Raw genomic sequence first — 27,917 nt, forward strand, 5'->3', positions numbered from 1 at the left:
TAGGGTTGCTTATGTAGACACCAGTGGCTAAACATTACATGCACCAAGATTTCTCAAGTTCAAGCTATCACACGTTTCTATTATCCAACCAACCCACGATTTGATAGAGATAACTATTGTAGCTGTGCAGGATAAATTAGATCCAAACATAGATATATCCGGCCAGTAGGAAGTTTTGTTTTTGCCACTAGTCTCTTAAACTTATAAGAGCATTTTCTTAAAGAACTTTCAGAAATATTAGGTTCTTAATCTCTTTAATCCTGCACCTCAACCACTAGCTGATACTGCCTGTAAAACTATCTTCTTAGTCCTAAAGATGTTTGTGGAAGGCATAATCCCTTTGAAATAATATCAAATTAATCTGGACAGGTGAAACTATACAGCCTTCTGGAGTACAGCTCCCCGGGAACGGTTATTCTACTTACGAGTTACGACTTAGAACTTATGTTGGAACTATTGGGGAAGTAATAGAGGAAAAGCCATAAGACTTAATATAAAGTTTAACATGCCAGTGAAATATTTGATGTCTTTTGTATGTGAATTTAGTGATACATGGGTTAGGTCAATCAATATATTAGTTTTTACATAAGGTGTTTAGATCCAGTAAAGGTCAATAGATGTACAACCTGCAAGGGATACCTAAGAAGAGGAACTTTGACAGCCTGAAACATCACACAGGCTTTAAAAGGAAACAAAATTGTGTATCAGAAAATGATTCCACAATAATCCAATACCCAGTCATGGTTTAATCGGTTTCAATATATTGCAATATATTGCGGATAAAGGGGAGTTTATTCTAGTAAAAGAATAATCTTATTGATAAATTAGAACATCAAATTGTTTTTGAAGTATAATATGCTTTTGTTGTACATATTACAACTTTGGAAATGAATCACCAAACAATTAAGTTACCTAAAGGGCAAAGAACATCTTAAAAAATTTCCCAAGCATGCAACTTTAAATTTTTCTAACAAAATCCACATTCATTTTCCAAGTCATCACATCATTCATCTATGCATATAAATCATTTCTGATAACAGACAGATCATTAGTAATTAGCCACTAATCACTATAAGAACAAAAACTTTAAATTGTACACCATTGACCATTCACATACATTTATTAATTCCTTTGGTTGCAGTTTGCACTATCATCATCAAAGTCGCCATAGTTCTGGTCTACATCTAGAGGTTCATCTTCTTCTTCGGCTTTGTCTTCATCTTCATCATCTAAAGTACTTGCCACAAGCTGAGTTCCGCTCGAACAAGTAGCTATAAAGAAAGTAAAGCATATAATGAACAATCAGACAATCAAATTATAACCTAGTATGCTTAGTTATTACAAAAATCTGAATATAGATGTAATACCATTTACTTCATCCTGCAACCAATTTTGTGTACACATCAACGCCTCTGTAATAGTGTGATTTAACTGACTACGATGTGAACTAAGCATCATATTGTTACCAGAAGTAGATTTTGATGCAGGAATGGATGCAGGAATAGCCAATATGTCTAAAGCAATCTTTTGCAACGTCGGAAATTTCAATCCATTTGCTTTCCACCAATTCAAGATATCGAAGTTTGCAGTTCTTGGCAATACACATTCTTCCAAGTATAAATCCAATTCTGATCTGGCAGATACCTGACTTGCCACAAATAAATCAAAGTCAATGAGTGCATCCTCCTCACAACAGTCCATTGACGCCAAAGAACTAGCAGAAGATGCTCCGAGATTCTGATTTGGCCTTTCCTTTGATTGGTAAGTAAGTTGCAACGCATGGCAATCATCACGGACTTTGTTTACATGCACCATAGCTTCATCACCATAAATAGTTTTAAAGAAGTACTCGATAAGTTTCAACTTATATCTAGGATCGAAGACACATGCTATCCCTATGATACGATGACACAAACTCCAATACTTCTCATACTTCTCCATAGTTTGTGATGCTATTACCTGAACAATCTCAAATGAACTGTCGAACCATTTTGATACAGCAATTTTGATCTCACAAATTTTTGGAAAGTAGCAATTTAAAGTAGAATTAGTAGTCCCACATAAGGATTCTGTTATATTATAAAATGGTTGCAAATTCCCACAAATTTCTTTCACCAACATCCAATCATGGTCGCTCGGCAAACTTGTATGGCATGTTTTTTCTTGCTCTAAATAAAAGAAAACATCTTTATAAAGTAGAGCTGTTTGAAGCATCAGTAAGGTTGACTTCCAACAAGTACTATTATCAAGACAGAGCTTCTTAGTGTATGGGACACACAATTGATGGCATGCTTCCTCCAATTTATACATTCTTTGTACTGAAGCAGTCCAGTACATAACTCCATTCCGCACATTATGTATAGCTTCACTTATAACTTCCAAAACATCTTTCGCAATTATATTTAAAATGCTCCCAAAACAACAAATTAGAAGCACATCCCCATCTAACAGGAGTGAACTAGCATCAAGCTTGTCAAGAAACTTATGAGACGTTGGATCATTTTTAGCATCATCAATCATTATTGTAGATAACTTCCTATCAAGACCTAATTCCAGCAATGCATCCATAAGATATTCAGTAAGGACCTCTGCATCATCTGGATGGGGAATATATATAAACCTGAAAGAAAAGATCAGACAAAATAATTCAATGTGCAAACCTAGATGTGCATTCTCAAAGGCAGGATATTCAGACATGAAGGTGTACATGTAAACTAGCAAAAACTAGTACATGTAAAATTTCAAACTTTTAAATTATCAGAAGCCATAGAAATTTAGTAAAACTTGCCTCAGAAGTCGATTCCGTGATATCCATGCTTCATCTATATAATGAGCAGTTATAGCCATGTAACTTTTTTCGGTTGGTTTAGCTATCCATATTTTGGTGGTGATCGCAACTCGGCAATCCAACTTCTCCAACAAACAAATTATTTTGTCTTTCTTAGAATCATATATATTGAGAATGTCCCTCTCAATTGTATTTCTAGTAACCATCTTAAACATTGGTTGAAGACCTCTGATAAATTTTTGTAATCCGTGATGATTCAGAATGTTGAGAGGATATCCATGTAAAATAATAGCATTGACGATGTCCCTTCTGGAGACTTCTTGATCAAAAGTACAATTATGAGGCTCAACTTTCTGTTTCTCAATTCCTTCACTGATTACCCTTGGTTGTTGTCTAGTATCAAAAGTTTTCAGTCTTTTGCAACGTTGCATGTGGCTAAGCAAGTGCCTCGTCCCGTATCCACTACCTGCTGTGAGTTTTGAAGTGCAAGTATTGCATATAGCGTAAAGTCGACCATCTATTAATTTTCTTTCGAATGCAGTCCAGACAATTGATGTCCTTTTACTACCATGTGATGGTCCACTTGGAGTTGAATAAGATGAGGGATCTGAAGGCACTGCCACTTGAGTCGGGGGTTTTTCCAAGACAATTGATCTCTGTTTACCATCATGTGATGCTCCATTTGGAGTTGAATAAGCAGATGGATTGGAAGGTGCCACTTCTTGACTAGGACTTTTGCTACTCGATCCAAATACCACAGGCACTATTTTACATAAAATGAGAAAATATAAAGCTATTAGATTACAAGCATATGACGAGCTAAAGTTTTAGCTAGATGTTCAAACTCTGAAATTTTAGCCTACATTATAAATAATGGGGTCTACAGTACTAGATCTTACCAGACTGTAAGAGAATTAGAGTTCTAAATTCTAATAAAAAAAATTATGTTATATATAACTACAATTACCATAAGATAATTGAGGTGCACTTGGTTGGAGGTTGCCAAGTGTTGGATTGTTTTTGATGCCTGGATGACTTGTCCCATAAATCGGACTAGGCCTCCGTATGACTGGCCTCAGACTTAGACTTGATGGATATGAAAACTGCTGTGGACTTGCTCTTGAGGTCAGATTTGACACTTGATTTATAACTGGTGCTGGCCTCGGAATATGACGAGGTTCTGGCAATGGACAAGGACCGGAAGAGTGAAATTGAGAAGCTGAACATGAAACCGTTCTGGAACTTTGACTAGTGGCAATATTTGGATCCACCCATGAATTTGAATTCAGAGAAGAAGATACCTATTACGAGAGACCACATGTCATAGCATGAACATATTGGTTAGCTTCTTAGTATATGGATGTAAGTACTTCTAAATTAATGTGGGAAAGTAACATATAACTTCTAAATGAACACAACATAGGAAACACAAGTGAATGCAGATTTATTTCCTAAATAAAAAACTCCAATAAATAGATCGTATCTGTAAAAAAAAGCTTCTTTTTGCATAGTATAGCGAGCAAAAGAGCTCAAAACCAAGTAAGAACATCAATTTCACAGTACTCCAATCCATAATCAACACCAAAGTTAACAATAAAGCAATAAAATAAAATAAAAATGGATCATTCGGAAGCCAAAAGAGGCTCGCTACACTTTACCTGTGCAGGCAATGAAAGTACCACTTTCGTCTCATCTAACATCGCTCCCTTGTCCATCAAAATCATCTTTCTAATCCCTTCTTCATCCATATCTGCAAACATTACAGCACATTGCAATTTCTATCATCCCGAATTGGAATCTAATTCAAAGAACTAATGGTAAGAAATAAGAAATAATGCATAATAAGTACTCGAAAAAACACTTTTCTACAATAAAATGTAAAATGGTGGTAAGTGGGTAACAAATAAATTACCAAATTCAATTCAATTAATTCACATTATCATTTTACAAACAACAATCTGCTATTAATGCTTTACCCTCATTCATTTAAACCCGAACTAATAAATTCATGATCTTTTATATCCTAGTAGCTAAAATCCTATGCATTTCAATTCTACTTGATGTGCCTTGCAATTATTACTTTTAACATTTATAAATGTAGCTTAATTACACACAAACAAAGTTAAAAATCACATCTTTATCACACACACGCACACACAGAGGGAGAGAGAGAGAGAGAGGGAGGGAGGGAGAGAGAGAGAGAGAGAGAGAGAGAGAGAGAGAGAGAGAGAGAGAGAGAGAGAGAGAGAGAGAGAGAGTTACTTACTAGTATAAGATGGAGAGATTGCAGAAAGGAGAAGGGGGCAACTGGCAAGTAATCAACTATCCAAGATCACAAATAGAACAAATTGTGTGGAGTCAATTATATATATGTATCTATATGTGGTTTTTTAAAAATTTAAACTTTCCAACAGTAAGCCATGAACAAAGAGAACTCATCTCATGAACATCAAGAATCGCATGAAACTTGCATACAAATATACAATACACATACTAGTCTTGTTTTTCGGTCAATTCGGTTTTCAAATTAATAACAGCTAGATTGTCAAGACTCAAGATTGTTACAGTTTTTATTAGGGGTCCCACTTCAATTTTTTACTTATTTATTAGGGGTCCCCCTTACCGGTCCCACCCCAGCTATCTAAAATGATATTCCCTCTTTCCTCGAGCAATTTAAGGTTTTCGTAAAAAATGTTTTTCTAAATAATTTTAATTATTTTTTTAAAAAAATATAATATTTAAATTTGTATATAAAAAAAATTAAAAAATAAATTATATAAATATATTAGCGTATCAAAAAAAAAAATATGTAAAAAATCTAGTGGACCGAAAAGTATCTGGCGCTGATAGTTTGACTAGGGAAAATTAATGTAAACATATAGAGATTATATTTCTATGTTAGGGTTCCATTTATTTTCCAATTTTTGTATGAATAGATTGTTCCTCTTATAATTACTTTCAAATTTAATGAAAGTTATTTTATAAAGGGAGTGTATTCATTTCGGTTTTTAAAAGATTAATAATAATTCATGGATTTTAAAAGATTTTCGTTGATTTTACTTGTTCGTGGATTTTGATAGAGTTGATAAAAAAAATCCTACAGAGTCTTGCTGATTTTGTGAAATTTTCCAGAAATACTTCAAAATCTCATGTATTTTAAAGAGATTTCAAAAAATTAAAAATGAACTAGCAAATCCATCAAAATCCACCACTTTTTCAAATAAAAAAAAATCCACGGACTTTTAAATACCATCAGATTTTGATGGATTTTTAAAAATCCAAATTGAATACCGCATAGACTTTTTACAATCTAAATTGAATACACTCAGATTTTAAAAGATTTTTTATAATTTCTATTGAATACCATGAGATTTTAAAGAATTTTTTATAATCAAAATTGAATATCTCTTGATTTCAAGAATCTATTTTTTTTTATAATCTTGATTGAATACACCTGACAAAATGTTTTTTTTATCATTTTCCGAAAATATCTGTTCTATATAATGATTTTTTTTAATCATTTTTCTATGTTATTTTATTTTTGTTGAAATTAGTATTGTTTTTTGAGAATTTACCAAAAATATTAACTTTTCTAAGTTTTTTTTGCAATTTTACAATCTTCTAATTTTTTTTTGCAAAAATACAGAATCAACCAAAATCAACCAGATATGCAACTAATTGAATAAAATTTTCTTGGTTGATTTGAGGTTGCATGTAATTGCAGAAAAACCCGTAATTTTGAAAAAAAAATTGAAAAATAATATTTTTGCAAATTAAAAAATATTTTTGCAAATTTTATAAAAAATTACAGTACTTTAAAAACAAAAATTAGACTTGGTATTTTTCAAAAAAGCCATTGTTTTTTTTGCTCCTAACACCCAACTTCTTTATATACCTTCCTCTCGTGGGGAGGGGAAAAACAAAACTTCTTTCGACACATTGCAAACCCAAAATGAAAATCTGGGCTTATATCATCCAATTATAGATTCTACATATTTGATCTCAAAGGTACATAAAAAAAATAGAGGCGAGAATTTTGCCAATCTTATACACATGTATTCAATTATTGTTCTGCCTTTCCTTTCAGATTTCCACAGGAGAAAAAAACACTGGGAATTTAAGCTATTAAGCTGAATAGACAATAAAATATAAAGCCCATACCATACTCATAAGTCATAACTTATACTTGCACATACAATTAAGAAGTCTTAGAGATGTCTATTCTGCTCAGCAAAGTCATGCATGCAGAACTTGCATCACAATTCATACAGATTACAGTACTAGGAAGGTCTTCAAAGTTCATATACAAGTCCTAGTAACTAAGAGGCTGATAGCGTACTACACGATTGTGCAGAAGCCGCTATGATGTCTGCCATTTAGATTACGATATACGATATAATTTTAATGCATAATTAGCAATGGTGGATTTCTACAGTAAACCATTGCTTTCTCAACTGAGATTGCTTTCATTTCCAGTTGTTATTCATCTGCAGCTTGCCTTCATTGCCCTCTCCTGCTCCCGCATGCTGTAAAGACGAGTGAGATGCTTTTGACCTTTGAGATGTTGATTAAATGCATCTTCGTTCATGCACCAGATTTCGCAAAGTCCACACCATGGACGTTCAGTGGCTTTGTCTCCAACTTTCTGTCCGCCTTCTAGAGCTTGTAATCTAGCCTTGTGCTTTTGACCCTGGTAATGCATCTTCAGTGCATCTTCATGTGAGCACACAATTTGGCATAGGTCACACCTAAGTTGCTTGTTTTCTTGCTCCACGACATTTTTCCTATCCGTCTTCAGCAGCTGCAGTTTGGCCTTGTGTTTGTGACCTTTCAGGTGTTGCTTCAGACATAAGGGACCAGTACACGGTACTTCACAGAGCTTGCAAAACATATTCCCAGATGAATCTATGGCTATGTAATTTTCTTGAGGTGGCTTTGGCTTATGAGGTCCTTGGTGATGGAAGCTACTAGTTGCTTTTCTTTTAATGCCAGAGTAACTTGTCTGATGAGTTGGATGTGGACGAGGCCTTGGCCCAGGATTAGGATAATGATTGGGCATTGATGATGGCCTAAAGACGGAAGGCTGTAATGGTCGATTGGGAATCTGGCTTGAACCTGGACAGAACCCTGGAGCACTTGAAGGTGAAAACTGACAAGCTGAACTTGGAGGCAGATTTGGATTTGGTCTTGGAAACATATTAGATGAACCTGGTGCCATGCACGGACTTGCTGTTCTGACTGAACTTGGCCCTGGCCAGGATCTCAGGCCTGGATCTAGACTTGGGAATGAAACAGAAGAAACCACCTGACATAAGAAATGTTGTTTACACATTGAACTAAACGCCCGGGATCATTTGTCAAAAAATATACACCAAAGCATATGTTCTATTAACATTGCATTAACAATATGAAACAGAACATAATTAATTATAGAGATTACAATCAGCAGCAAAAGAAAACATCACAATTAAAGCTTGCATGGCCCTTGTGTGCATCTTGGATCCTAGAGTCATCAAAAGTCTCATTCTCATGGCCTTCATTCAAAAAAATTATTTGTTGCTTATTTTCGTACACATAAGACCTAAGAGTTAAGAACATCTACAAAGAGTAACAATGCAAGCAATCTTATATTCTCCGGCAGAAGATAGCATGAACCAGAAAGCATATTTGGTACCAACAGTTTACATAATGAACAACAAAATAGAATCTTATATACTCTAAAATTAACACCAAGCACCATCAACAAATTTCTCTAAAAGTCTCTGAATGGCCGACCTTATTTTATACTTGCACATACAGAAAAACAAATGTGTAGCAAAACTTTTTTGGTTATTATATTTTTCTTATTATCTGTCGTTCATTACTTGCAGTATTGACCAGGAAATCACCATTTTCTGCATTCTTTTGCTCTTTTTAAATTTATTGTTTAGGCTCTTAATCCAAGTAGTTCTCAGGAATTGCTGGAGCTTAGTGTTGCTTAGGGTGTACTTAAGCAGTACATTCCTTCTGGATGATTGGAACGTGGAACAACTGGTAGCACCCCCCTACAAATTAAATTAGTAAAGCATATTTAAAGTTGTTTAAGCTTGTAAATCTTAAATTAGAATCGGTGAGAAAATTATGTAATTAAATATGTTGCTTGGAATCTATATATGAGCCAGCAAAGTTTAGGAACAAAATAAATGTTCGGTGTGATGAGAGAGTATATCTTAATTCTTCCGAATGGGAACAAATTAATATATATGTACCACATTCAATAATACGTCATCAGGATTCCGGATAAGACTTTCCTATGAAAAGATGAACTACGGAAAAAGTAACTTTCGTGTTAGTTAAACTATTTATCAACATTACTTCAGATGCACGTCAGGGTTGTTCCTAGGTTTACCATTTAAGATATCAATGATTGAAGATCAAAATAAAGCAAAACTAAAATCTAAATCAATGGCAAGAATACAATGATCTACAATCTGGGAAAATCAAGCGCGTATTAACTCAACGCAAGGATAACTGACAGCATTTTGACCTGTTATGGACCAGTAAACAGGTCCACAACTTTGGGTGCCTGCAATATTCAGCGAAAATAAATCTACTCACTATACGATCAGCACAGCCACTTAACATTGCATAAAAGGAACATTTCAACTAGAAATCAAAGGGTGGACGATCATATTACAAAAGATGAAAGTTAACAAGATCAACGTAGCCTTAACATAAATGAGTTAGCTATGACCTGCAGCGGCATAAGGTCTTTGATGCATTCATCTGACTGGAAAAAACTTGCCACTTTTTTCCGATACTCTAGCTCCCTTTGAATTGCAAGCTCCACACTCATACTACTCTGCTTCCCCACTTCAGCCATTCCTGCATATTATACCATGCATCATCTAAATTATCAGTCTTGCAATCAACAACTATAGCACTGCATTAACATTAAATTACAGCATAATCTCATAATCTCCAATATTCACAAAACAGCCTTAACTCATCTAACCTATACAGCATCTTCATTCTCTTGAATGAAAGTAAGACTGCGTATATTATACTATCCCCACGGTTTGGTTTGGTTTAGCCTTAAATTATTTAACCCCTTTTCTTAATTATATGTAAATCATTAAGCCCTTATCAAGACATGAACACCCAAAACACTTCAACCCAGGTCTCAACCAGTAAAAAATAACAACTATTCAATTAAACAGTAACTTTTCTTGAATTTATCTTTTTATTGCAATATTTGTAGACCATTCAGGCAAAAACTACAATCTATATGTAGGTGTATAGATAAAAAGAAGAAAAAATTAACAGTTACCAATTTATTACTGAACAGGTATAAAAAGATTTATCTCAACTGGGCCTTCAGATACATGAAATCCAAACAAGAATACAAGAAAAATAAGCATTAATAAAATCTAAATAAGCAAACATAAATTTATGAGCAAGTTTAAATAAGCAAGAATAAAAAGAAATGTAGGAGGGATCTTACTGAGTGTTGATTTAAGCTTGATTTTTCATCAAACAGTGTGGGGGTTGTGAAAAGATGAAGAAGGATTGTAATGAAGAAGAGAAGAAACCAGAAGGTGGTGGTGGTGGTTGTCAAATGAAACTTAGGACAGGTGTTAATGCCACGTACATTTGTACACTGAATACCCGCGGGGTTATTTTGGTCACACTAAAAATGTCACACATTTACAATGCAACAATGGCATCTTTTTTTATTACTTTTTGTACGGCATTATTTTATCAAATTTATTATTTTATCAATATGATCTTTTTTATTAATTTATTAATGAAGTAATATTTTATTATTTTACTGAATTTTTGTTTTTACATGTTACAAGAACTTGGTCAAATAATTGAAGGTATCGAAATATTAAATAAAGTTATCTCTGAATTAAGATATAAGAATATTATATATGTTGAGCAACTCTTAAATTATCGAATTAATAATGATATGGTTATGGGATCATTAATACGGATAATAAAATCATTGAGTTGCTATGAATACTAACAAATAGACTTATCATGAGCCTAACGATTTTCATAAATGAATCATTTTAGTCGATTAACACTTTGAACAATTACTTGTTATAATACGAGTAAAACATTCCAAGAGTTATTTATGATTTATATAAAATAAAGGTGGAGTTAATTTAGACTTTGGTGGAAAAAAGAGACAGGCTACCGTAAATTCATATTTTTTTAAACAAAAATGAATTTTGTAATTCATATATATATATATATATGTGTGTAATTATTAATTTACATATTACTTAGGTCCTTAATAACTTTATAATTTTTTACTATCTTATACTTTTAGCGAAAATATTACTTTACGACCTTGGTCCAAGTTAGAATCGACGAAATTTATTACTTAAGTGAGATTATTACTTTATCGAATATTATTTAATCGAAGTTAAATTGTATTGGAAGTAGCTTGTAGGATGTAGGTAGGGTAAAACTTATACAAATTATTATAGTTGAGGTCAAAATAATTTATTATTTTATAAAGATAATAGTTATTAATAGAATAACGAGTTTTTGATATCAAATAAAATTATATTTTTAATAAATTTATATTTTGAATAAATTTGTATTATAGTAAAACCTCGATAAATTAAATTTATGAAAAATTAATAATCTCGATTAATTAATAAATTTTTTATATTCCCGACTCGGGCCCTTTATTATAAATTAATAATTCACAAAATTTATAAAATAATATTGTTTTATTAAACATATAAGTCTCATATCATATACAAATTAATAATTCAATCGTACGTGAAAATTATATATTTATTCGTAGATGTACTTTTAAGAAAAGACTGTGACGTAACTAACTTCCACATTTGTCACGTACTTGATCTTGTATTCTTATCGGCTCCAGTTAAATATTGTCACATTCGCCTCATTTTCATAAAATTATGCTAATTGTTTGTTCAATCGTCCAACAATTATGACACTACTTCACTTTCGCTACGATAATCAACTAACTTTTTTGGCATCCATTACATCAAGATAATCAATAATCTTCTCTAACACCCCAATGTTATGTTCAGTTTATAAGACAAAGTACTACTATTACTTGCACCAACAAATTATGATCTTTTGGGATCTGTGGTGGGCTAGTCGTTACCCAAATTAGTTGCATTTGGAACAGTTGGCTTCGGCTTATTTCGCACTCGGAATCGCGACTTGACCCGGTTTTCGAAAAAGACTCGGGATTTGACCCGGGTTATCACATATGGTATCAGAGCCGACTCTCGAAAGCGTGATACGTCAAGTTGACGGAGGTGGGGACACAAAGGCTGGTGGTATTATACCACAAGAGCAAGAAGTCCGGAGGTGGGGACACGAAACCAATCAGTATTATCCCACAATGGATAGAGAGGTACGATCTTGGTCCTATGGGCTATCTGTTCGGGCCTGACGAGGACGTCAGGAGTTTAAGTGGGAAGTTTGTAACACATCAGTCCCACTTCAAGGAGATTTGGGACTTCTGTTCACTTTATAAGACAAAGTACTACTACTTACACCAACAAATCATGATCTTTTGGGGGCCTGTGATGGGCTAGTCGTTACCCAACCTGGATGCATTTGGGACAATTGGCTTCAGTTTATTTCTGATTCGGAATCGGGACTTGACCTGGTTTTCGAAAAAGACTCGAGATTTGACTTGGGGTTGTCACATCTTCCAACCTACATAAACGTAAATATAGGTTAAAAGAAAATTAAAAATAATATATATCAATAAATTAATAAATATTAATAAATCGATAAATTAATAAATTATTAATATTTTGATTAATTAATAATTTTATCTGATTCTAACAGTATTAATTTATCGAGATTTACCTGTAGTTATAGTTAATCTAATGTACATTAATTTATAAATTCATGAACGATTGACGACTCTGGTTATAAAACAATACAGTGAATTTCGATAACCGTTGATTATTTGCGTGAAAATGATTCATGTTCAAAGTCCAAAGTTTAAAATTAAGTTCAAAAGAATAATGTTGAAGACGAAATCATTTGTTACACAATATTGATCACTCAACGCAGGTCGTTTGGTTCGCGGGATGGTATAGGGTTTGAATGAGGAATCGGGTTAAACTGGTATGGTTTGGAATTTGATACTTGATATATCTTGTTTGGTTCAAAAATAGAATGAGAATGATACCCTTACATTGTGTTTGGTTAATAAACTCGTGGGAATCAAGAAATAAAAATTGCTCACCACTTTACTTAACAAGAATTAAAATATTCGCAAGTCAATTATTTTATCAACATTGTCTTGGCATAAACCGAGCTCACATACAAGTAAAACCAGGGCAATTACATTAGAAGCAAAATGCGTAACATTTTATATGCTAAGAAGCCTCATTTGCATGAGTCAAGTTGTAAATGCTCAACACATCACCCAGCTTCCACTTCAGCTTTGCGATTTTATTAAACTTTTGCACAACCCATGTGATCTTAATTATAGGTGACATTTACATGTTTAATTAGCATCAAACATCAGCCAAAAGAAAACACTTGGGATTGGAAAAAGATTTTTTTTTTAATCTGGATGCAGGATAAAACGTTAATGTGATTAGACAAACTTGCAGAATGATATGCTGCATCGCCACTCTGGACCAAATTCTTTTGCAAGACCCTTTATTTTATTAGTAGCAGTGTCTCCAAGGTCCAAAACAAGAATGATTTCATTGTTCTTCCTTTCAAACCCATAAGCTAAAAACGCGGCTGTAGGTTCATTGTTATTTACTTGTTTGCATTCGCAAGTCTGCTGCTTTATATGAGGCAAGTTCAGAATACAGAAGCAGTTCCCAAAGGTGAAGTTTTTATGCTTGAGTGGTGATTATCACTTCTACCAACTAATCTAAATGTGACATCCTGGTACTTTACAGAAAATAACACTTTCATCTGCTACATAGATAAAAATATTTCCTTTTCAAAAGCTATATGTAGGATATAAGTGAGATTGTTAGTATGAGATGATGGTATCCAAGTTTGTATGATCTGGCTATGCTCTGTTTGGTTAAAAGAATGTTGTGGAATGAATTTGTCTGCAGAGATATGGACTTGTTATTTTTACAATTTCCCAATAACTTTTCAGATTTCAGTTCAACATGATCAACAATGAAACAAATGACAATTTGACAAATGAGCAGTTGCTGCTTTGATCCATGATTAATATTTAGCTGTATGTGTGAACTCCGGTCCCTTCTGCTGAAACAAAAACTCATGAAGTTACTGCAACATAGAACCATAAGTATTTCTGGCATCCTTCCGACTATCGTGATAGACTAATTTCAATTAAGGAGAACTTACTTTGCCTTTTAAGTCATGGCCGTTTAGGAGGGCAACAAAAACTACCAACATGTACTAAAGAATAACACATATCATGTATTTTATACTGATAAATCCAAATAAGGCTCACACAATTAAATACTGAGATATAATATAACTGCAATCTTTTCCTACTCGTTGTTACAGATATTCTTCCATTTTGATTCTGCATTAGATTGTTGAACAATTTCGTCCCGGACCAAAGTAACAGAGGATATAATTTATACTAAATGTATCACTTTAGTATAATTACTATTTACTCAATTCATGATAACTTTCAAGAGTAAATATATTATACTAAATACACCAACAAGCAGTAAAGGGAAAAGAAAATACTAAATTACCTTACATCTATGATCTCAAGCAGTTTGTTATGATATTTGTTTCCAAGTACATGAATCGTCGAAGTCGTTTGGGATCCAGAATCAAGAAGAGCATTACAACTAAAGTATCAAGTAAATTAACCAAAGTAACAGAGGACAGAAACAGAAGCAAAAAGAAAACAACTGATTTGTCTGAAAAGAGCATTACAATCCAATTCATAATTAAAAATGAAATACAACTCAAGTAATGGTTTCAAAAGAAAATCAAAATCCAAGATGCTAAGTATTAAATTTAAATGAAAATAAAAAATCCAACTTAACGATTACGACTAATTATGTCAAGCACCACTTCTTTTTTCCAGGCATCATTTGGACTTGAAAAGAAAACATCCATCTGGTTTGGATTTGACGAAAACAAACTTGCAGCTCTAATTGCTTCAGCTTGGGTAATACCAGGTAAACTAGCAATCTCAGTTAATAACCTTTTTTTGCTCGACAACCTCTGTTTCACGTTCCTGAGTGGCATGCATTATTTTCGTAATCGTTGCCAAATGACTGCTCATATCCTTCATAACCTGTAAATTCACTAGCCATTTGATTGGATGTTAAATCTATATAAGGAGTAGGTTTCTTTTTCTCACATCTTTTTGGAACCTTTTCTTTCTTAACTTTTTTGGAAGGGGCTTGTAATGGAGAATCGTCGTCACTATAATCAATGTCCAGATTCACAGTCTCCTCGAGATTATGTATAGAGTCCTCTGGCAATTCAGATGCAGTACCGCTGGCTCTATCAACACCAAAAATTAGATCTAACCTGTCAATATAAGGGAAATGAGTCCTCCACAATCCTCCAGCTTTGGGATGATTCTAAAAAATAGGTGCATTAGTAACAATGATATAAATATTTTAATGATTAATAAATTAAGTGGCATTTCATTTACCTTGCAAAAATCATCATAAGCTTGTCTCTCACAAACAATCATTTTTGTTTGATCATCCCACTGAAACCCAGAAGTTCTATTTACCATTTCACAAATAACAACATGCTTATCTTTGAACCATTTAACTTTCGATTCAATGTGGGGAATAGCTTTCAAAGCACAACCAGGAAATTTGTTGTTCAACATAAGCTCCAAGTGATTCAGATAGCCATTTTTAAAGCCTCCTTCTCCTTTCCATTGTTGGTCAGTACTCATATCCAGCAAATAATTAAGTAAAGCTTCTTCTTCCTCTTTTTTCCAAAAACGCTTGTTCCTCCCCATTCCACTATTTGAACTCTGACTGCTTGCATCCATCCTAAATAAAACTGAGACATGATACATAACAAAATATACATATTAAGTCCCAATAAATAATAAAAAAAATACTTTTATTAAACTCCAAAAGATAAAATTTTCAAAAATAATGCAACCCTAAGTAGCTCTCCAAGTGTACAAATGACTGAAGTATATAACAAAGATAATGCATCCCTAACTAGCTCTCCAAGTATTAAATAGAGTTTGTGCTAAGTCATTTCTGAAAGTAGTCCATGCATTAGATGACTGAACAAGGGTAATGTATTCAATTTGTTCATCACTATCATCTCCCTCGCTATCGTTATGTCTATCACTATCAGTGTCATCTGAATCATCATCAACCTCAAGATTTGTGGGCATGTGTTTGCGAATCAAATTATGTAATAAAGCACTCGCTGTTACTATACGAGCTTGTGTTCAGTTGGAAAAAAGGAAGGGCTTCTTAAAATTTCCCATATTCCCTTCAATAAGCCAAAACTTCTTTCAGTTACATTCCTTGCTTTGGAGTGTCTCATATTAAAATATTCCTCTGCACTTGCTGGTTGTCGATCTTCCCATACTTTCAAGTGGTAATGGTGCCCCCAAAAGGTGTAAGAAACCCCTCACAATTTGTGTAACCCGCATCTGCTAAATAGTAACAATCTAAATAAAATAAAAAGAATAAATTTAGTATGAATCTTGATAAACTCACTAGATTTATTATTTTAGTTATTTTATTACCTTGAGGCACCTTCAGACCGTTAGGCCTAGATATTGCATCTCGTAGAACACGACCATCATGTGCGGAACCTTCCCATCCAGGTAAGACAAATATAAATTCCATATTTGGTGTACATACACCTAAGACATTCATTGCAAGATTGCCTTTTCGTGTTCGATATCGTCCCTTCTCCTCATTTTTTACATGAGCGCTAACAAAGGTACCATCTAGAGCTCCTAAGCAATTCTACAAAATTAAAATGTAATCTTTTATACCCACATACAAATCATTAAAGTTAATTATTTAATTAAATAAGTAAATTTTATATATTCCAACATGTACCTTGAAGGATTTCCATCTATTTGACTTGCAATCCTCTGTTATTGGGGCAAGCTTTTTCAGCAAATGTTGATGTAGCTTAAGAACCACAGGAAGGCACAAATTAAATTGTCTGCTCATACTCTCATACTTTCTCCGCTTCTGAGAAAATATGTTCCAACTGTCCTATTTTTTTGTGATGAGCCAATGTGTACAAAAATATAGCCATTATCTCCTCTAAACTCATATTCCGAGTACTTCTCAATCACCCAATATCTCTGACCATCTCACAAAGTACAAAAAAAGTTTGTTTGTTCATACGTAATTGGTTTTTACAAGCAACATCACTATATGTGATCAACTCATTCAGATTTTCTAGTCTGTGACGTTTTTTATCTCTACTTCGATGTATTCTATGCATAGACACACCAATTGTACGCAATACCAAATACATGATTATCATATTATTAATAATAACTAATAAAGTTGTAAGTAGTTCATTTTGTCTTCTCCTCCTCTTCTTTAACAATGATAGTCTATATTCATCCATTTCTGTACAAAATTACTCACAAATTTATAAATCAAACTTACATAAAAAAACACATAAGTGATAAGATAGAATACACACATAATACTTATAAAAATATATGCACATAACAATTACATATATACATTTATCTGAGTTAAAATTCATAAATATGTATATACCTTCTTGATTATTGATTATTGAATTATTTATGCCTTCTTGATTATTGATAAAGGCGAAATTATCAGATTACTGGAGAAATTAGAAATTAACGTACCTGAAGCAGAAGATGGGAAGAAGAAATTGAGGTTGCGGGAAGAAGAAGTAAGGCCGCGGGAAGATGTGAGCAGAGCCCGGGAAAAAAAGCGAGCGTAAAAAGTGACGCGGGAAGATGTGAGCAGAGCCCGGGAAAAAAAGCGAGCGTAAAAAGTGACGTGCGTGATAAATGATACCTAAAGGTTTGATATGACCCATGCCCGCCTTTGTACATGGGTTTCTAAACCCTATATAGTTTGAGGAATGGGTTTTAAAATTAAAAATACTCAACCAAACACAAGTATGAGTTTTATCCATTTCAACCTCATACCTTATACCTAATATTGTTGAACCAAACACCCCTTAAGAGTTTTACTATTATGAAATTTAATTTCTCAAATCTTTTGATACCCCAGTAGGTGAGTATAAAACGTAAGTAGGCGGAATTAATTACATTTTTCATGTGGTATACAATTTTATTTAAATGTTTAGTATAAAATTAAATCAATAAATTAAAACAACAAAAATAGAATTATATTGATTTTTTGAATTAATAAAAATTAATAAATTAAATATATTCATTTCACCACTAAACTAAACACATGATATCGAACCCTAAGATAAGTTAGGGATGATTATTTAACAAAAATGAAATATATAACCCCAGAGCGGGGAAAATTCCAAATGTGGTATCAAAATAGTTCTATAATGACGTGACATGATAATTGTCAATTTTAATTGGTGGGCTTATTTGAATATACAGGGTCCCATAATATAAAAAAGTTACCATTTACAAAATATTTGAGAATTTTTTTTTAATAATATTTAGGGTCTCTGGTATTTTCCAATTATAATTCTAAAGACACTTTGTCAAGTATAATTACTCTTTAGAGACTCTGCACAAATACTAATTTTTACATTTATTAATATATATATATATATTTAGCTATATTATAAAATTATATAAAAGTTACATGAACTGCATATTTTTTAAAGAAAAATGGACCAAAATGTCACTTTTGAGTGCTAAATGGTCCAAAATGTCACTTTTGAAAATAATGGTCCAAAATGTCACTTCATAACGGTACTTCGTCTTCCGTTTTGGCACTTAATTTTTTTTTAATTTTTTATAATGTGCAAAACGGTGGTTGAAGTAGCGTTTTGGCACTTAATTTTTTTTTAATTTTTTATAATGTGCAAAACGGTGGTTGAAGTAGCGTTTTGGCTCAAAACGGTATATCATATAGCTTTTTGTACCAAAACGGAATTTTATCTACCGTTTTGCGCATAAAAAAATTCAAAATTCCAAAATGTTACCCGAAATTCCGTTTTGGTGTTTTGCATAAACGGTACACGATGTACTGTTTTGAAGTGACATTTAGGGCCATTTTTAACCCCCAATTAACATTTAGGGCCACCAGCCACTGATTTACTTATAAACTTCATATCTACAGAATGTTAAAACTGAATTATCCAAGCACCTATGAAGATCAATGTTAAAAGTCTTATGGTAAGACATGGACAGACAAAATCTTCTTTGCAACCAATCAATTATAACTTAAGTTATTACAAGAGAATGGAAACTGTACTTTGTTTCGCTAGACTTCAAATCCCTTTTGAGTTGGAGATGAAATCTTAACCAGCATAGCAAGCACCTCCTTCATGTTTGGCCTAGCCTGTGGCATCTCTGCAGCACACCTTATCCCAATTCTTAGCAACTCACACAACTCCTGTGCCCCCTCTCCACGTCTCGATGAAACCAATAGCCCCACTGGAACCAATGTTCTACCTTGTCTTCCATTCCCCATCACCCTCCTAGCCCACTCCACTAAACACTCTTCTCCTCCATCCACTGCTCGCCTTCCCGTGGCTAGCTCCATCACCAGCACTCCGTAGCTATAGACATCGCCTTTTGTCGTCGCCTGCCATGTTTGTCCATACTCTGGGGCAACATAACCAACTGTTCCTGCCACCATTGTGCTCACATGGCTCCCACCAGCATCAACAACTCTAGCAAGCCCAAAGTCCGTTACACGGGCCTTTCCATCTTTGTCAAGAAGCACATTGCTGGCCTTAACATCGCGGTGAACAATCAGAGGGAAGCACTCATGGTGTAAAAAGACTAGTGCACGCGCAACATCAAGTGCTATATCAATTCTTCGCCTCCATGTGAGACGTGTTCGATCTGAAATAAGTTCTTCCAAGCTCCCACCTACCATGTACTCATAAACAAGCAATTTTTCGGAGCCATCAAGGCACCAACCGTAGAGTGTTACAAGGTTTGGATGAGGCCAACCAAAGCCATTTCCTGTTAGCACCTCCATTTCTGCTCGAAACTCTCTTTCTCCCTCAGGGCCCTCTCTTTGTTGTTTCTTTACTGCTACTTCTCTACCATCTGGCAAAACTCCTCTATACACTGTTCCAAATCCTCCTCTTCCTATAATTCTGTCATCTGAAAAATACCCTGTAGCTACAAAGATGTCTTTGTGCGTAAATTCTGTTTTATCCAATCGTATAATAGTGACTTTATCCGATAACCATGGTGAAGATCCACCAGAAACAGAACCAGTGTCGTGTCGTTCCTTTACATCTTCCAGTAAATAACTTGGTGAGTTATTTGAGCTTCTACCCACAATGCAGACTAAAACACTCATAATCCCACATGCCACAAAGGCCAGTGTTATAGCTAAAAACACCACCAATGCAAACTTAATGTTCTTTCTTGGCTGGGCACTGATAACCGGTGACTCTTTTGTATTGTTGCCTATATAAGGCGGCAGGCGTAACAACGGATTACCAAGAAAGGACGAGTTATCAAATGTTGCTAACTGCCCAGTACCCGGAACTAACCCTGTAACATATGGATTGTAAGATATATTGAAACTGGTAAGATCTGTCAAGTTATTCAAGCTAGCAGGGAATCTTCCAGAGAAATTGTTGTATGACAAATCAAGGTTTCGGAGGCAATTCATACGCCCCAATGCCACTGGAATCTCCCCGGAGATCTTGTTTTGTGTAACATTAAACACTACTAATGGTATTTGTGCAATCTCTTCCGGAAGTGTACCATCAAAATTATTAATCCCCAACTGCAACATGCTTAATGTCCGCATCTTCCCAATTTCAGGGGGGATTTCTCCAGATAATAAATTATTAAGTAGCAGAACATATCCAGTTATTTGATTTGTTCGAACATTTGAACCTGGTGCACAAACTGGAAATATTCCATACCCTTTAAGCAACATGTCCCATAGGCCTCTACATTTTTTCACAGTAAGGAGTGTGAACACAAAACTGAAGGGAGCGTACTCTGCCGGTATCCACCTCTTTAAAACTGAGCACTCCCCAGAACCAGCAGTGATACGATCATCAACGCGATTCATAAGAAAAATTGGTGTGGCATTATTGCCCATGTTTGCCAATTCAGGTGGTATTTTCCCAGAAATTTGATTGTTCTCAAAGTTCAACCACAGCAAGCTACTACAGTTCCCCAACTCTGGTGGAATTTCACCAGTCAATTTATTATTTGCAAGCATCAACCACAGCAGGGAGTTTAAATTTCCCAGAGTTGGGGGTATGGACCCGCTTAGCATATTGTAGGAGAGATCAAGGGTTTGGAGCTGTGGAAAATTCCCATACTCCAGTGGTATATTTCCGCTAAACTGATTGGAAGCAAGAAACAAGTGCTTCAAGCTAAGCATCCTGGTGAATGCAATAGGTAAATTGCCAGAAAGGTTATTATAACTCAGGTCTAGACGGGCAATGTTTGATAAATTGAGAATACCAGAAGAAAACAATCCACCAGTATATGAATTCTCATTCAAAAGAAGATATTTCACTTGCGTCATGCGCCCAATCACCTCTTGTATGTCACCTCCAAAATTGTTCTTGCTCAACTCTAGAAAGACTAAATTCTTGAGGCCAACTAAAGACTCTGGTATTTTGTTGTTAAACTTGTTGTTACCCAACAAAAGTGCCTGGAGACTCATTATTGACCCAAGCTCTGCTGGGATTAGGCCTGTGAAACTATTTCCCCACAGATTCAGCACCACCAAATTCTTACAATGTGCAATCTCCCCGGGAAATTCCCCATATAAGAGATTCTCTGACAAGTCTAGAGCTTCCAAGCTGCAATTTTCTGAGAAAACCCACGGTGAGATTGTGCCACTAATGCTGTTATTTGACACTTGAAGCTCTTTTAGCCTTTCAAATGCAAGATTAATATTTCCAGTCAAAAAGTTGGAGCTTAAATCAACGTACTCCAAATTCCAACATTCATCAAAGGAGTTTCCAATTTCACCAGTCAAATTATTTAAAGAAATATTTGCAACCACCAAGCTGTTGCACACTCTTGGGAAAGTTAACTTAATATCTCCTGAAAATCTGTTGACAGCAAGATCAAGAATTTCCAGATTGTTGAGTCCGGTGAGATTGAACTCACCTTTAATGAGGTTGTGTGATAGATTCAGAAACTTGAGGTTCTGACACCGGCCTAAATCAGCAGGAATTGAGCCTTCTATCGTATTCCCAGACAAGTCTAGATAAGTGAGTTTAGACAAGGCTGAAAAGTTTCCAAATAAATTGCCCGCAATGTTGTTGTTGGAAAGGTTGATTCCAGTCACTCGATCATTGTTACATGAGATTCCATACCAACCACAAGGTGAAGAATCAAGTGGATTCCAGTCGGTATATAATCCCCTGTTAAAATGATTTTTCTCTTCCAGAAATGACCTAAATTTTAGCAGGACTTCTTTATCAGTGTCCACTGAATCTCCATATTTACCTGTGATAAATTACAAGAACATTAGCAAGTACTCCATCTCAAAAAGTTTACCAGTCAAGTAAAATTCATGAACAAAGCTAAAAGACTCCAAATTGTCATAAATGATACCCCGACGCAGTTTAAGGCCTGAAGAACTCTATACCACAATGCAAGAAGTACCATTAAGACCATTAACACTAAATTGAGACCATTAAGTACCTTAGTAATCATACTTCCATAAAAGTTGAAATGAAAGCCAGCAGACACTAAAAGACCATGGTTTAAATCGAAATTTAATCAATCCCCCTCCCCATAGACATAAAATCTAATGCATTAAAAAATTTATAGCATACCCTAAAAAGCTTTAAAATGGAAATGGAACTATATCATATATAACAGAATTTGAGTATATAGCAACTTCAAACAATTAGAAGCCAGAAAATAATAATTATAGAATACTATGTACCTGCAAATACGATCAAGAAAAGAACTAAAGTGACACTTGGTCGAGCAATTCTTTCTTCTGGCATGATGAGTATAACCAAAAGTTTCTCTCTTCTGTTTGTCCTCACCAACTCAGACCAATTTGATGGAGTTATGGAGTTAAAATGAATCAAAAAATTAAAAATTAAGAAGGGACAGATGCTTTACATATATAGAAACATAAAATATACAAGTAAATGCCAAATGGGATTAAATGAGTGATATATTGAATGTCACCAGGCCTGCAGATGGACCAAAACAAAACTTGAATAAACAAACTGCACGTACGCAATTAGTTTAATTTGACCAGAGTTATAAACAAAAGATTAGAGTATGATTTGATTGCATGCACAACATAAACAAATGTGTTATAAAACTACTAGTGACATAGGTTGTGTGTAGTATTATACTTGTCATTTACACGGATAGTTACGGATTCTTGGACGTGATCAAGAAGCTGAACTAACGACATTGAAGATAGAATCGACAAAAGCCGCCCCAGTTGACCGTTTTATACATACTGCTGTTTATACACATTTCCTGAAACTTTTAATTCAACTTTCAAGTATGTTTCATTTTACATTCAACTCCAACTATACACAACTTAAAATGAAGGCCAGGGCCTGTTATCTGTTGTTTTTGCAGTTGTATCTAATATTCTTCCCTTTGTTTCCCATGATACAATTTAAAATTTAATATTTCTGTCTCAATTCGAAATTTTAATTATATTTGCGAACAGAATTTTTCGCTATTGATGTCAAAATTAAATGAGAATTGTTTGAACTTTAACTTTTTTCAGCGGTGTCACAAAACTTCTTAATCTTTGTTACATTTTCAAGTCTAGAATTTAGGTGATCTCGCATTATATAAATGCAGCTTGCGTAGAATTGTAATGTCTGAGTTAGGAGTTTACATAAATTTGGTCTGCGTTACAAACTTACAGAATTACAGCTACTGGAAGATTGTGTACTAGCAAGCACACTGAGAGTATGCTGGGAGACACATGCAAGAATACTGAAGACTGAAACCACATTGTTCACAAGGAAAATAAATAACATTCTTGCTACCTTTGACACTTTTTCTTATGATTTTCAGAGGAACATGTAAACGATTGTAAATTCTAAACCCTTTGCTTCATTGTTATGTTATATGAGTAGAGTACCTCTAGCAGCTTACTTGGAACTGCAAGTTTATCGAATACTTGAATGATGAACACGTTAGCCTGTTATTATTCTTGATTACAAGTAAATTAACAATTAAACCCCTCAGAGTTTGTGTCTAGAATTTCATATTAAGAATCTTACCCAGTGGCGGATGTGTTTTAGGAGGCAGACCAAGATCTTGTTTGTAATTGTATGTTGGGGTCATTGATGCCTCCTTAAATGCTTGATGAGCAAACTTTCTCCTTTCCTTCTGCTCCCTCAACCTTCTTATATGTTCCTCAAGTGCTGCTTTACCTTTCTCAGCAGCCTCAGCTCTAAATGCTGCTTGTTCTGCTCGCGTCCTAAACTCCCCAATTCTTGCTGTCGTGATCTCCAGATCTTTCTTCAATGTCTCCAACTCATACCTATTATCAGTCATTGTCTCCTCCTTATTAGCCTTTTCTACCAAGGCGTTGTATTCTTCAACTGAAACTATGACATTATTATCTGTTACACCTGTTGCTGCCCTTTTGTCTGCTTCTTCTTTTAATCTTCTGATTTCTTTATAAGCTTCTTCTGCTTCTGATTCTAGCTGCTTAATGTTTTGGCGAATTGTTAGGTTCTCAAGCTTCGCTCTTTCTTCAGCTGCCGCAGCAGCTGCTGTCTTTGATATTCCTTTATGTAGCTCAGACTTTAGGAATACAATCTCTACTTGTGCTTCAGCTTCTTTGCCACTTATCTCATCTAACTCATTCTTAATACTTTCAAGCTTGCAGGTTAACATCTCAACATCTTTGTTTAAGCATTCTGTGTCATTTTCTGCTTTCTCAACATCTTTGTTGAGGCGTTCACTGTCTTTGTCTGCAGTTTCAACAGCTCTCTTGAGACATTCTCTGTATTCGTTTGCAATTTCAACATCTTTATTTGTACTTATATAATCGAGCTTTAGCTGAGTCAACTCTGTTTCCAGAAATTTGATCTGAACGCCTTTATCTGAATTCTCTGTCACCAGAAGCTCCATGTCAGCAATAAGCTGGTTCACATTGTCAACAGCTTCAGAAGTAGCTTTCTGAGCTGACTTTTGTAGATCATTAGCTTTCTGAACTTCCAACTGCAGCGAATCTATTAGTAAGTTCTTTTTAATGAGCTCTTTCTCCAGAGTTTGCATTGATCCCGGTTGATGGCTTCGTATGGTTTCCAGTTCTCTTTGTGCTTCTTGTACTAACTTCGTAGCTGACACTATTTCAGATTGCTTCTTAGATAGAACTGCAATGTTTTCTTTTTTTGCCTCCAGAGCCGCTAGCTGCATACAAAGAATAGTATCATTGATCACTGATACATGCCCCTGGAGCTCTTCTGTCTTCTGCTTCTCTATGTTTAAAGCAGTTTCCATCAATTCCGCTTGTTTCAACGCCTCGTGCTTTGCATCTTGGGCCTCCAACACTTTTTCCTTCTGAACAACTACATCTTCTTGTGCTGAATTTAACTCGCTCATAACATTGTAATACTCCTCGCGGATCTTTAGAGTTTCTGAAAATTGTTCATCCATTTCCTTAATCTTGGATTCAAGTTCATCTATCCTTGTTTTAGTTTCCCTACATTCATTCATGTAAATATCTCTCTCAAACTCAGTCTTTTCCAACATAATGGAAAGTTCAAAATTTTTCTCCTCAAAGTCCTGCTAATTGAAAAAACAAGTGAAAAACGAAACAATCAAAAACATAATTATTATCTAAACAAAAAAAAAAAAAGAGAGAAGCAAATTCTCATTATCAGTAAACAAAAACATAAATGCGCACATAAATTTAAAATGCATGGATGCATACCTTGCAGGGAGTTGTTTTACGATCAGGCAAGTTAACCGAAGCTCGGACCGATTCCACGGATAGTGTATCAGTCTCTCCCATGCTTGCACTTGAAAGAAATGTATGGATTAGCCTACAGGATATATAAACTACAAGATAGAACATGACAGGTGCATATGCAGTCCCGGGGGCGGAGCAGATAAGAATATGGGGATGACATTCTCAACATTACATTGTACAGATCGTCCTGATTATTTGTTGAAAGTCGTGAACTGTTTTTAACTAGTGTCTTTAAGCAACTGTTGTGCTTCATTCTTCAGTCATTAATCTTGAAGACGGCTTAGAAGACAATTAACATGACAGTTTTATGTGTTTACAAAAAATTTATAGAAGGCCTTAACTTATGATGTCAGAGCAAGTTCAACAGTATCTTAATAAATTTCTTATAAATATTATAAAATAGTGATTTAAGATATAATTTTGAATTTGAACTTGAACTCCAACAATTATTCTTATTTTCATTCCTTATTATTATAATAATAATAATTTGAATGAGATATGAAAGGAAAAGAGAGAAAAGAACTTAAAAGAAGAGATAAATCAAATTTTTATTGACAAAAATCAAATAAGAGATAACTTGTGATTTCTTAAAAATAAGGCACCAGAAAGTTGTCTTAGTGATATAAGGAACCACTAAGACAGTGTTGGAGTGCATTTTTTTTGTCACATTTTTTATATTTGGAGTTAAGAGCATGTTCAAGGAGCTGTCTCAGTCGGATTATTTGCAAGCACATTAAGTGCATGTTTGTAAAGATAAGTGCTGGGATAACTGCTTATTTGTCTAATAGTTTTTGTAACTTTTGCTATGAAAAAGAATTTAGGACGTTTTTATGTAGCTTATTAATCCGGTTAAAGGAAATTTCAATCTCCTACTACACCTTATACTGTACTTGAATTAACAATTTGATTATGTTGAACGAAAATCTCATTCTCGGGTTAAATCGTATTTTTCTTATTTTATGTCTAATATTATTCTCAATTGAATTTAATTTAATTTTGTATACTTCATTTTCATTACCGATTTCAAATTTCCCGTAATCTACCAAATTTGATCAAAACAAAGTATTAAGATTTTCATCCTGATCCAAGTGAGTTGTTAGTTGTGCATAGTGCATCCGATGTGCGTGGCTGAGACGTCTCTTGAGATTTCCAAACCGAATTCAATAATTGTGTTCATAGCTCTAATAATTATAAAAATTGTTGATTTTTTACAATTGTTCGCATTGAACTGTACCCAAATTAATAACCTTTATTAATAAATGAAACCCTTTTTTAAATGGTACTATTAATTTTGGTTTCACCAAATTTTTGGTACCACCAATTTTTGGTTTCACTTATTCATTCATTTATTTCTTATAATTTTATTTTTGTATTTGTTTTAATTCTACTAAACTTTTGATTACGCTATTTATTCATGTTATATATCTACATGTATTATGATTCTATTAATTTTGATTTTATTTTTGTTAACTTATAATTCTACGTATCGTATGATTCTATTAAATTTAGTTTTATTTTTGTTTCCTTATACTTCTACCTATTAAGTTTGGTTTTATTTTTGTTTCACCCTTTTGGTCGTTCTTAATTGCCTTATTACTAATTCAATATATTATACGTGTTTGATTTCATCAATTTTGATTTCACCCTTTTTTAATTTAATTATAACTCTAAATGTATAATTTTTATTCTAATTTTTACTTCTGTATATGACTTATAATAATATATATTATTTTACCTGATTTTTAGTTACATTTCTTATATTAATTTTAACTCAGTAATCCTATTTGTTAGGGGTGTAAAAAAAACCGCTCAACCGCATTGAACAGCTTAATTGCGCGCAATCGAACCGTATTTTACGAATAATCGTGAAAAACGGGTTGATTGCGGATTTAAATTTTAACAATCGCTTATTCGGCATAAAAGAAGTTTCGAGATTCTTGTTTGTCTTGCGTGCTATCTTTAACATCTCTCTTATTCCTTTATTTAATTTCATTCTGCGGTATTTTTTTGGTAAAAAATGTTCATGTACCACTCTCACCTGGATAGGTCTTTAACCAAAGATCAAAGTTCATTGGAAATAACTCACCCAATGGTTATTAGTTATGTTT

The 27,917-nt window shown here is 34.1% G+C and overlaps 4 protein-coding genes across 4 annotated transcripts; all 4 read right to left on the minus strand.

Moving 5' to 3' along the window:
• Window positions 1–640: 640 nt before the first annotated feature.
• On the minus strand, window positions 641–5,274 carry LOC141723601 (zinc finger BED domain-containing protein RICESLEEPER 2-like). Its single transcript, XM_074525445.1, has 6 exons — window positions 5,055–5,274; window positions 4,447–4,538; window positions 3,756–4,089; window positions 2,789–3,551; window positions 1,368–2,620; window positions 641–1,271 (listed from the first exon to the last, which is right to left on the minus strand). Exons 2-6 carry the CDS (start codon window positions 4,534–4,536, stop codon window positions 1,123–1,125), a joined length of 2,589 nt encoding a protein of 862 aa, XP_074381546.1. The 5' UTR covers window positions 4,537–4,538; window positions 5,055–5,274; the 3' UTR covers window positions 641–1,122.
• A 1,651-nt stretch (window positions 5,275–6,925) lies between these two features.
• LOC141723602 (uncharacterized) lies at window positions 6,926–10,426 on the minus strand. Its single transcript, XM_074525446.1, has 3 exons — window positions 10,272–10,426; window positions 9,522–9,652; window positions 6,926–8,093 (listed from the first exon to the last, which is right to left on the minus strand). Exons 2-3 carry the CDS (start codon window positions 9,648–9,650, stop codon window positions 7,272–7,274), a joined length of 951 nt encoding a protein of 316 aa, XP_074381547.1. The 5' UTR covers window positions 9,651–9,652; window positions 10,272–10,426; the 3' UTR covers window positions 6,926–7,271.
• An 8,589-nt stretch (window positions 10,427–19,015) lies between these two features.
• LOC141723603 (putative LRR receptor-like serine/threonine-protein kinase At1g74360) lies at window positions 19,016–22,914 on the minus strand. The gene is made up of 2 exons (XM_074525447.1): window positions 22,786–22,914; window positions 19,016–22,340 (listed from the first exon to the last, which is right to left on the minus strand). The coding sequence occupies exons 1-2, from the start codon at window positions 22,847–22,849 to the stop codon at window positions 19,156–19,158; spliced, it is 3,249 nt and encodes a 1,082-aa protein (XP_074381548.1). The 5' UTR covers window positions 22,850–22,914; the 3' UTR covers window positions 19,016–19,155.
• A 7-nt stretch (window positions 22,915–22,921) lies between these two features.
• LOC141723604 (uncharacterized) lies at window positions 22,922–26,113 on the minus strand. Its single transcript, XM_074525448.1, has 3 exons — window positions 25,771–26,113; window positions 24,107–25,622; window positions 22,922–23,044 (listed from the first exon to the last, which is right to left on the minus strand). Exons 1-3 carry the CDS (start codon window positions 25,912–25,914, stop codon window positions 23,013–23,015), a joined length of 1,692 nt encoding a protein of 563 aa, XP_074381549.1. The 5' UTR covers window positions 25,915–26,113; the 3' UTR covers window positions 22,922–23,012.
• Between the last annotated feature and the right edge of the window lie 1,804 nt (window positions 26,114–27,917).

The sequence above is a fragment of the Apium graveolens genome, chromosome 5 (genome assembly GCF_009905375.1).
Source record: "Apium graveolens cultivar Ventura chromosome 5, ASM990537v1, whole genome shotgun sequence".
Lineage (NCBI taxonomy): Eukaryota > Viridiplantae > Streptophyta > Magnoliopsida > Apiales > Apiaceae > Apium > Apium graveolens.